General features: G+C 29.4%; 1 protein-coding gene across 2 annotated transcripts in view; it reads right to left on the minus strand.

Moving 5' to 3' along the window:
* LOC129804038 (sodium-independent sulfate anion transporter-like) overlaps nt 1-12,477 on the minus strand; it is a 37,565-nt gene that overhangs the window by 9,684 nt on the left and 15,404 nt on the right. Inside the window, exon 1 of one of the 2 annotated variants that reach the window (XM_055851018.1) lies at nt 11,924-12,111. The exons of the other annotated variant lie outside the window; for it this stretch is intronic. Coding sequence (XP_055706993.1) covers nt 11,924-11,963 — 40 coding nt within the window. The 5' untranslated portion in view covers nt 11,964-12,111. Of the gene's footprint in view, nt 1-11,923; nt 12,112-12,477 lie in introns of those variants that run through there. 2 annotated transcript variants of the gene reach the window in all.

Below are 12,477 nucleotides of genomic sequence, written 5' to 3' on the forward strand. Positions count from 1 at the left end.
CCATTTTTGACACGAAAAATCTAATTCACAAGGCAAATCTCACTTCAGATCAAATGTACAAATCACCAGTAACGAGAATCAACACAATATTCAATGAGTATTCAATAATATCACTCAAAAAAACCGAAGAAACATTGTTAGTACTTCACCACGGCTAAATAAGAACTGAAGTAAACACGAAGTTCTGTCATATTTCTCGTAAGCAATTGCTCACACTGAATTTTCAACAAAGCATTTCAACTCAAATCATATTCAAAATTTAACGTATTTAGTGTCAAAATCTTCCAAAAAGAACAAATATTTAGATAGAATTCATTATTCATCAAATATTGGAATAAAAATCCATCATTTTAATCAATTTATTTTTAGTGTCCAATGTTATCCTCAAAGTGTCCAAAATAAGAAACTGGACAAAATTAGGAGCTTTTCCCCTAATTAGCAAAAAGAGTCAAAAATGGTCTTTTCTTTCGTCTACGATCATTTTCCTTTCAGAAAAGTTTAATAACACGTTAAACAAAAATAAGCTAAGAAATCGATCTCTTTTAGGTTTACGTATTGCCTTGGTTTTATAATAACGTTTAGAATTAATGGAGGTTTAACTTACATAATTCACCATGGTGGAAAATTCATATGAAACCGTTTTTGCTTTTAGGGGTAGGGTAAATGTTCTGATTCACAACCATTTCCAGACGCTTTAACATTCACAGAAGATTTAACACATTAAGTTCAATTTTTTTCTGAAGAGAATTACATAAATTTGCCCCTTGATTTAAAGTGAAAATTCTTTAAAAATAATTTGAAAACTTCTTAAATACAAGAAAAACACTCAAGTGCAAAATGCTTCTATTGGAAACAAATTAATCCAAATGGAGACAAGGGAAATTTTCTAATTGGAGACAAACAGTTTAAGTGAAACTGCGACGAAATTCTTTCAAAACCTCGTTGAGTTGCTCTTGAGTGCAGGATTTGTTCTTATTCCTGGTCTTTTCTCCTTTCCCATCTAAGACAATAAGAAAATCTCTCCAAAAAAATAATATTTCCGAGTTTTCCTATTGAAGCATTTGCAGACACTTCAGAAAAAACCCTTTTTGTTCACGAAATAAGTAATTATTTCATTTGAAAACTTCACGTACCGTTAACAATAAAGATTAGTACTTAATTTAACTAAAATTAGCCAGAAATTATGACATAAATATTACACAAAACGAATAAACAACAGTCACCTCATTGTGTTTTTCATTGGAAAACAAGGTCGATCGATAAAAAATTCGATGGTGAAAAGGTACACTTTTAATTTTTCTGAGAAATTAATAAATTAAATTTGTGAATATGAATGGATTTTCGCTTTATTTGGTGCAAAAGTAACTAAATAATGAAACTGTGGTATAGAAAATATATAAATATAATAATTTAGTACTGTATTTATCATGAAAATAATGACGTTTCCATTTGGAATAGAGAAAAATTTCCATTTGGAGTAAGTTTTGGATTAGCTTAATTTACACTAAATGAGACACGTTTGAATTAGGGCATCTTTAAAATAAGATTTTTCTCCAACTGGGAATGGGACTGACACTTACCATAGTTTAAATTAGCTTTTAAAAACCTTATTATTTATATTATAAAATTCCTGAATTTATTATACTTTCGCTTTTTTAACACGTGCGGGTAACTTAGTACCTGTAAGGTACTACTCTCTCAGGACTATCCTTAAGTGCTAAAATTAAAGAAAAGCTTACGAAAAGCACCCGTATCTACACCGTAGTCATCCGCATTTACGGTATATCCATTTAAATGAATTCAAAGTTTTCTCAAAACACTTAAAATTTCATCTATATAATAATATCGAATTTCAAATTAAAAATTATAATCGATTCATAACCTAATATACAAGTTTGTAATTAATTGGAATAAGTTTGAATTTGTTAACAATACTTTTCCAACAAACCCAGACTTGTCTCAATCGGTTGAGAAATAAATACGTTCATTTTAGTACTTTAATTTAAAGCTCTGATCTTCGAAGCAGTTATTAGAAATGGGTCCCGGTTAAAATTCCGAAAGCCAAAATTCCGAAAGCCAAAATCCCGAAAGCCAAAATCCCGTAATATTAAAAGTGTCATAGCTACTCCCATTATTGCACCCGCTCTTGCTGGAGGCAAAGGGAAATTTTCTTTCTTGGGAAATTATTCAACACATTATCCTCCATATAATTTCATCCCTTTCAGGATTTAGAACATTCGGGATTTTATCTTTTGGGATTTTGGCCCTTTCGGGATTTTGGCGTTCGGGATTTTGTCTGTCTCCGATTAGAAACAGTACAAGCCATTGATATGCATCTAATGTTACCTCTATGGATAAATTGAGAAAAAATGTGTATGGGAAAACCGACATGTTTGAGATACTTTTTTTATGTTTTGACTTTAAGGCATTATTTCCAAAACTCAGAAAATGATCTTGAAATTTTGTTTAGCGTATAGTATACTTACTAATATAAATTTTATTAAAATAACTCGATTAGTGTTTTGGTCAATCAAAGAATAACCCACCGTGTATCAAACATGCAGCCTCTCCCCTACCTATTTTTATTTACAAAAATAAAACCAAAAATCACTAATATATTTAGTTACGATTGTTGTCAATATAAGTGATGGATCACTATTTTGGGTAATTGTTATTATATAAAAGGAATCATTTTATTGACCAATTTTAAATGTAGGCTTAGGTTTTTACTACGCACAGACAACTTTTTAGTAAAATGATTAAATAAAACAATAATTGGATTCCGCGATAAACTGTACCTTTGTTGCGATCATAAATTAAAGAAATTCCTATAAAAAACATTACATAGAATAAAATTATTTCCTAATAAAACACGAAGAACAACTTTAACTTGAGATAAATTTTATTCAATAAGAAAAAGTCAATTCAATTAGAAAAATTCTTTTGGGTAATTACCTAAAAACATATTTAAAAATAATTTAAATTAAATGTTTAGCCCTTTAATGAGACACTTTTTACGGACTGAAAATCAACAATAAAAATTAAACTGGGGAACATAATCAATTTTTTCATCAATCAATTAAATCAATCTTACATCTAACCTTGGAATGTCCAACAGAGTCTGATTCGATGTATTTTGTGCCTCTATAAACGATACAGACAAGAATAACCTAAAAATTTAAGCAATTTTTCTGACAATACCAATGAATAATATTTTTTGCTTTAATGAAAAATATTACGTATGAGTATTGTAGTTTTTATTGCCAAAAGGGGTTTTCTTTAAATAAAATTGGAAGTATAAAAAATAAATAAAATCAGTTATGAATTTCAGAATTTAAAAATTCTCCATATTTGAGCTCAAATATTTACTACATAGCAAATAGGTAGAGACTTGCAAAAAATATTCTAGATTCCATCAATCTTCTACTTTACAATTATGTACAAACATAAGAAAAAAATAACTTTAGGTAGTCAGGAAAAAAATTTTCTTTATGGGACACCGGTGTTCCAACCGTCCTTAAAGAGTAAAAAAAAAACTTGAATTAATTAGAGTATCAAAGAGACCCCATACTGACATCTCTTATAGTTTGGCCGTTAAGTGTACACACGGATAAGTCATACGATATCACGTTCCAAAACTTCAATATTCCAAAGTTCTACCAAAATAAGATCTTTTGAGAGGCAGCACGAATATAATATATTGCTCTTTCTCTCTATTTCTATGACTAGAAAGCCACTTAAATTTTCTTGTTGAGATTATTATCAAATTGTCATACTAAGTGCGAAGATTAGATGAAATTCCAATACCAAAATTCTAATAAAAAAGTTTTCCACGCTTGTTTACTTTTATTGACGTTCGGCGCTTACAGTGATATGTCACAAGAGTTTGTTTTTTTCCAGCTTCCCGAAGATTGTTTGATAAGGATGGAGCAGCAACAAGCCTTATAACAATTTCATCCGGTAACGTCGCAAATTCGCGCGAGCCATCTGATAAAATGGATAATTGGTAGGTGATTGACAAAAAGAAACGAATCATCTTATCACATCATAAATTTTTTGAATTATGAGTGAATTTTTTCAACATCATTGATTGAAGATTGGATCTGTTGACTAAAGTATTTATTATTCTGGAAGTCGTTTATAATGATTTACACCGTATCACTTTTGACACATTTTCCATGCACTTCTCTTTCTTATCTCATTTACTAACACAAAGTTATAAATATTATAATATCTGAATAGTCAGAAAATGCAACATTTCCTCTGATTTTTCCCATTGATTTCAATTATTTATGCACAGAGAAAAATTTTGAGTTAGAAAAAATTAAGAAACGTGGTTTTGAATCAAGAGTACAAGAATTTCAAACTATTTTCCCCTATAATTGAGATATTTTGCGCTTGAATTTCTCTAAAAGAGTATGATAGTTTAAAAAATAGAATAAATTGTGCTTAATAATAGGAGAACAGTGGGTTTGAATTTAGCGAATCGCAGTTTTGAACACTGATAGAGCATACAGAAGTTTTAAAGTTAGAAGGTCATTGTTTTGATTTTAGAGTATAGAGGATTCGAGTTAAGACTATTGTGGTTTTGATTTTAGCGAAATCATGGTTTCAAAATAAGAGTATAGTAGTTTTGAATTCTATTAGACTATTATGGTCTTGATTTTAGAGTATCATGGCTTTGATTTTAGAGTATTGTGGTTTTGATTTTAGAGTATTGTGGTCTTAATTGTAGAGTATTGTTGTTTTGATTTTAGGAACTTATGGGTTTGATTTTAGAAACTTATGGGTTTGATTTTAGAAACTTATGGGTTTGATTTTAGAAACTCATGGTTTTGATTTTAGAGTATTGTGGTTTTAATTTTAGAGTATTGTGGTTTTGATTTTAGAGTATTGTGGTTTTGATTTTAGAAACTTATGGGTTTGATTTTACAAACTTATGGTTTTGATTTTAGAAACTTATGGTTTTGATTTTAGAAACTTATGGGTTTGATTTTAGAGACTTATGGGTTTGATTTTAGAAACTTATGGGTTTGATTTTAGAAACTCATGGTTTTGATTTTAGAGTATTGTGGTTTTAATTTTAGAGTATTGTGGTTTTGATTTTAGAGTATTGTGGTTTTAATTTTAGAGTATCATGGTTTTGATTTTAGAAACTTATGGGTTTGATTTTAGAAACTTATGGTTTTGATTTTAGAGTATCATGGTTTTGATTTTAGAAACTTATGGGTTTGATTTTAGAGTATTGTGGTTTTGATTTTAGAAACTTATGGGTTTGATTTTAGAGTATTGTGGTTTTAATTTTAGAGTATTGTGGTTTTGATTTTAGAGTATCATGGTTTTGATTTTAGAAACTTATGGGTTTGATTTTAGAAACTTATGGTTTTGATTTTAGAGTATCATGGTTTTGATTTTAGAAACTTATGGGTTTGATTTTAGAGTATTGTGGTTTTAATTTTAGAGTATTGTGGTTTTGATTTTAGAAACTCATGGGTTTGATTTTAGAAACTTATGGTTTTGATTTTAGAGTATTGTGGTTTTAATTTTAGAGTATTGTGGTTTTGATTTTAGAAACTAATGGTTTTGATTTTAGAGTATCATGGTTTTGATTTTAGAAACTTATGGGTTTGATTTTAGAGTATTGTGGTTTTGATTTTAGAAACTCATGGGTTTGATTTTAGAAACTTATGGTTTTGATTTTAGAGTATTGTGGTTTTAATTTTAGAGTATTGTGGTTTTGATTTTAGAAACTTATGGTTTTGATTTTAGAGTATCATGGTTTTGATTTTAGAAACTTATTGGTTTGATTTTAGAAACGTATGGGTTTGATTTTAGAAACTTATGGTTTTGATTTTAGAAACTTATCGGTTTGATTTTAGAAACGTATGGGTTTGATTTTAGAAACTTATGGTTTTGATTTTAGAGTATTGTGGTTTTGATTTTAGAAACTTATGGGTTTGATTTTAGAGTATTGTGGTTTTGATTTTAGAAACTTATGGGTTTGATTTTAGAAACTTATGGGTTTGATTTTAGAGTATTGTGGTTTTGATTTTAGAGTATTTTGGTTTTGATTTTAGAAACTTATGGGTTTGATTTTAGAAACTTATGGGTTTGATTTTAGAAACTTATGGGTTTGATTTTAGAAACTTATGGTTTTGATTTTAGAGTATCATGGTTTTGATTTTAGAGTATTGTGGTTTTAATTTTAGAGTATTGTGGTTTTGATTTTAGAAACTTATGGGTTTGATTTTAGAAACATATGGGTTTGATTTTAGAAACTTATGGTTTTGATTTTAGAGTATCATGGTTTTGATTTTAGAGTATTGTGGTTTTAATTTTAGAGTATTGTGGTTTTGATTTTAGAAACTTATGGGTTTGATTTTAGAAACATATGGGTTTGATTTTAGAAACTTATGGTTTTGATTTTAGAGTATCATGGTTTTGATTTTAGAGTATTGTGGTTTTAATTTTAGAGTATTGTGGTTTTGATTTTAGAAACTTATGGTTTTGATTTTAGAAACTTATGGGTTTGATTTTAGAGTATTGTGGTTTTGATTTTAGAGTATTGTGGTTTTGATTTTAGAAACTTATGGTTTTGACTTTAGAGTATCATGGTTTTGATTTTAGAGTATTGAGGATTTGATTTTAGAGTTTCATGGTTTTGACTTTAAACTCTAAAATCAAAATCATGATACTCTAAAATCAAAACCATGGTACTCTAAAATCAAAACCACAATACTCTAAAATCAAAACCACAATACTCTAAAATCAAAGCCATAAGTTTCTAAAATCAAACCCATAAGTTTCTAAAATCAAAACCACGATACTCTAAAATCAAAACCACAATACTCTAAAATCAAAACCACGATACTCTGAAATCAAAACCACAATACTCTAAAATCAAAACCACGATACTCTGAAATCAAAACCACAATACTCTAAAATCAAACCCATAAGTTTCTAAAATCAAAACCACAATATTCTAAAATCAAAACCACGATACTCTAAAATCAAAACCATAAGTTTCTAAAATCAAACCCATAAGTTTCTAAAATCAAAACCACGATACTCTAAAATCAAAACCACAATACTCTAAAATCAAAACCATAAGTTTCTAAAATCAAACCCGTAAGTTTCTAAAATCAAAACCACGATACTCTAAAATCAAAACCATAAGTTTTTAAAATCAAAACCATAAGTTTCTAAAATCAAAACCACGATACTCTAAAATCAAAACCATGATGCTCTAAAATCAAAACCGCAATACTCTAAAATCAAACCCATAAGTTTCTAAAATCAAAACCACGATACTCTAAAATCAAAACCATAAGTTTCTAAAATCAAAACCACAATACTCTAAAATCAAAACCACGATACTCTAAAATCAAACCCATAAGTTTCTAAAATTAAAACCACGATACTGTAAAATCAAAACCATGATGCTCTAAAATCAAAACCGCAATACTCTAAAATCAAATCCATAAGTTTCTAAAATCAAAACCACGATACTCTAAAATCAAAACCATAAGTTTCTAAAATCAAAACCATAAGTTTCTAAAATCAAAACCACAATACTCTAAAATCAAAACCATAAGTTTCTAAAATCAAACCCATAAGTCTCTAAAATTAAAACCACAATACTCTAAAATCAAAACCATAAGTTTCTAAAATCAAAACCACAATACTCTAAAATCAAAACCACAATACTCTAAAATTAAAACCACAATACTCTAAAATCAAAACCATAAGTTTCTAAAATCAAACCCATAAGTTTCTAAAATCAAAACCATGATACTCTAAAATCAAACCCATAAGTTTCTAAAATCAAACCCATAAGTTTCTAAAGTCAAAACCACAATACTCTAAAATCAAAACCATGATACTCTAAAATCAAAACCATTTTTGCTACAAATTCAAAACTATTTTTCTCTAAATTTAAGAGTAAAAGAGTCTAGATTCAAAGATACTGAATTTCAAAACCATCGTACTCTAAAATTTAAGAAAATGCTCTTATAGAAATTTTTTCTTAATTTAAGCAAAATTTAAGCAAAAAATTGCTTGGAGCAAAATCGAAGCCTTATTTAGAGTATTTTTTTCTTGAATCTAGAGGGTAATTTTTCTCTGTGTGGTAATTTGATTGTACTTTATTTTTAAATGTACAGATTCTTTAGAATGGATCGGGTATAAATTTTAAAACGAAGAACTAAATTGAATCTTATTGACATCTATTTATGATTCCACCCTCAATGCAGCCTAATAGCGCCGATACCATCCCCTAGCACAAAATAAAGAAAAAGTATCTCAGTAGTTTTTAGATTAAAGATTATCAGGATTAAAAGGACTCTAATTACATTTGGTTATTGAATTCAAATACCATTTTGGGATTGATATTTAGGATTCAGAATTGATTTAATCCCATTGGCTTACTCTATCTCATTTTGAGGTTTACAGCATTTTCCATTTTTTAATCGGATGATAGGATTATTGAAAAAGTTGAAAAGTTTGATAGGACCGATCTTAAATCAGGTAAAAACATTCGAAAATGTAACAGAATGAACTAAATCAATCACATACTGAGACGAAATTAAACGCAAAATTGGATAAAAACTTTCTCAAAATGGGATAGAAACAATCCTAAATTAGGATGTAACAATACCCATATACTGTTGTGCCGGTTCCTTGGGGAAAGGATCTGGTTCTGGTCTAAAAAAGAAGGAACTTAGACTTCCAACGAATATTTTTAAAATTGGCCGTATACTTCAGTAGAACTACACATATGTCTACAAAAGACTTGGTATGAACTCAATTTTATATAGCTCTTTGGAGTATTTTTACCCCTATTCCTCAAGGCTATTCCGGCAAACTGAATATTCGATTATAAGGAGTAGATAGAATAGAAACAACAATAATAATAATAATAATAATAATAATACTGGCACAACATTCCATGAAGGAACTAGGCCTTCCCGCAAGGGGCTTTCTAGACATGCATTATTATTTTTTCTTGTACGGGAGATGAGGTTGTCAGTCCCATGCCCGTGGAATCAAGTGCAGTGAAGCTCACTGGATGCATTCCGAATACCTCTAACGCCAGAAAAATTCCTGGCGACCTAAAGGGGATTCGAACCCGGGACACTTGCATCATAGAGCGAGTGCTCTACTACTTGACCCATTGAGTGCTCATTGAGAATAAAAACAAAACAACATGATAAAATTGATCAAAAATATGATAATCCTAATTAAAGTAATCCCATAATGTGATAAGTCTAACCACAAAATGCGTTAACAACAAACATGACAAAAGATAAAAAGGATCGAAGTACTATTTAATAGATTCAACCGATTCAATCGCAAAGTACAGTCAAGTTAAACCAAAAATGCGATAAAGACTATCCCGTATTTTGATAGAATCGCCAAATGCAATATTCAATAATAATTGATAACAAGATGTGGTGAAAACATTCTATTGTTGCGACATAAATTGAGATAACGACTAAAATAGATTTTCAAAAATTATTCTTTATTGAATAAAATTAGCCACATAATTTTACGAAAAAGTAAATATGTTTACAGAAAGAAATTAATGAAGAAGTATTCTTTTTAAATAAATTGATCATTTAAGACTTCTCTAACACTGACCTCCCTGACCTGAGATATGGAACGTTCAAAAATAAATATTCAAATTATCATAACTCCGACTGTAATTATCAGATTTTGATCTTTAATGGCACACATATGAATGGTTTCGTGACTATAACTTTTTAGAACATAACACTTGCAGACTACCACACCTTGGGGGCGCTAAGTTTCCATTTCCGTAAAGTTTTAATATAGTGTTGAAGTAGAACCCTTTCTTGTAATAAACTACACTTTTCCCTAAAACTATCCTGAATCGAACTAAAAAAGGTTAAGGAATATAACCTTACAAAGATTTGGTTTTCTGTGCTAATTAATTGATTTCAACAAATTTTTTTTCACTTTATTTTTTTAATAAACAAACCAGGGAAGAGTATAAATGTCGTTAAAGCCAATGTTATCGATTTTGACTGTCGAAGTTTGTTTATGCCAATTTTAGTCCCAAAAATTCAACTTTTTATTAAATTTTAGTTCATTTAGAATAAAATGCGCTTTCAGGTCGCCTCAATAGAATTTCATCTTAAACAGCCTTAGGGTGGATTCACCACTTCTCGCCAGTGCCCCACTATTCGCCACTTATACTGAAATCGCAATTTTTCCATTATTTGTGAAATAAATTAGCCGTAAAAGTATTTGTATTTCTACTACTGTTACTTATAGAGTTGAAAAATACTAATTTTCTGTTTTGAATTTAAATGTTTGAGCATTTTTTAGAGGAATACTTTAAGTAAGTGCATCGAATTAAATATTTCTTACCAAATATAGTAAGTGTCATGAAACTTTTATCGAACAAAATTTACAATTTTGAATAAATAATTTGCATTTGCGATTTGAATAAATAATAATAAATAATAAAATAATAATATTGAACATTTAAATATATTCGTCGAATACGTAAAATTTCTATTTAGTTAGCTAATGTTTCATTTTATATTATTTTTATGTGAAAATTAACCATGGCGCAAAGTGGTTATGTTCTAAAATTGATTTACCACCAGTCGCCATTGTTTTTCAATAGGCGATGTAAACTTCACTTCATAGATTCTCAGTTTTCAAATCTGCTTTGTTTACTTCTTGCAATAAGGTAAAGTAATATAAATTGGACATAGTGTTACAAGTTGGACAATTCGCCGGTACAAGTTGGACATGGTTTTTTTCTTGATAAATACAGTACAAAATTTGTTTTTAAGCACAAGAACCAAATTATAAAACCAAAGAATTAAGCATATACAAATAAAAATGAAGTACTAAATTTATCAATAAAAAAAGCCCCGTCCAAATTGTACCATTATTGTCCAAATTGTACCATTTTCCAACTTGTACCATTTTACACTAGTCTAATAATTTGATATTTCAAATAAAAGCGAAGAAAAATCATTTAATGTGAGTAATAATAAAGTGTTCATGCAGAAAAAAATTGCTTAATGTATTCTTTGCATAATATTACCCAAAATAATCGAGTTTGAATCTTTCCAAGTGGATGGCGAGAAGTGGTTACAGAACTGGCGAAAAGTGGCGACGAAGTGGTTATTTTTGCATTGTTAATAAAAATCAGTTTTTTAGGTATTCCCGCGTTAAATTAAAGGATTATTATTTTGACGAATCCAGAGCCAAAATATCTAAGTAACTTTGTGTGAAATTTGAGTTATCTGTTATTAAGGAGTCAAAAGTTATAATAAAGTTAATTTCACTTTTTCCTAAAAGTGGCGGTAAGTGGTTACTCCACCCTATCTAGGCCTTTTATTAACTTTATTTAATCTTTGAGATATAAATATTAAAAGAAAATTGAAGATTTTGGAGGAAATTTATTGCCCTATTGTAACGCAATCCGTTATAGACAGTGATAAATTTCAAATAGCATGATCATCTCAAGGAGTTGAGATTAATATCTCAATATCAGTCCTTGGTCATTAAAAACTAAAAAAAAGTGCTCTCCATACGAATAATAGGAACAGATTAAGTATGGAGTAAACTTACTTCACACTTCTATGTGCATTTAATGTTTCTGATGTGAATGAAAATTATTGTTATGTTCTATTGTATTTTGTATGTCTGGTGGCAAAGAAAAACGTGTTGCATAATTTATATTGTTGGAGCTTGGAAGTCAATGTCTAGGACATTGCGTTTCACGCACGTTCACTCCACACATTTCCTTCACAAATGCTGAATTTTCTTGAAAAAAATTACTTGACCCACATTTCTTCTTATGTTTCCCACTGATAACACCACGATCTGATTTTGCATTAAAAATCTTATCAATAATCACGGTCATAGTTAGAAAAATTACCTTTTGCTGTCACAGTGATGGAATTTCGTGAGAAAACCATTTTCTTTATGCAAACACTTTCAGGATACCCTTACAATTTTGCAATATAAATTTTATTGGAAAATAATTATTCGCTTTTAGAAAAGATGTTCAAACGAGAAGACCAATTCAGTAGCACGTTCGACTTCAAACAAGGCATAAATTCAACTGATGAGGAGACGTCCGATAAAATGCGAAACGATCGTATTTTTCGTTATCTATCCGTCTCGCTTAATCGTTGACTCTCAAGTTTTGCTGCTGTTTTCCCTTCAATCACCAACTTGGAATCATCCGGAAAAGTTTTCGCTGATAAAGCAAATAGAAATGGTTGAATTTGCAATGAAATGGCATTTTTTGTGAATGCACTTTAAGATAATTCTATACGCTTTGAAATTCCTATCCACCTTTCTCTTATCAGTTCACTGTAGAAATATGCTAAAGCATGTTGTCGAAGGCTCACCGGAAAATTGTTGATAAGCCCCAGCTTAAGCATAGACAGTGCAATAAGAAAGAACCCCACACAAATCACTAATTTG

Source organism: Phlebotomus papatasi, chromosome 2 (assembly GCF_024763615.1).
Source record: "Phlebotomus papatasi isolate M1 chromosome 2, Ppap_2.1, whole genome shotgun sequence".
Taxonomy (NCBI): domain Eukaryota; kingdom Metazoa; phylum Arthropoda; class Insecta; order Diptera; family Psychodidae; genus Phlebotomus; species Phlebotomus papatasi.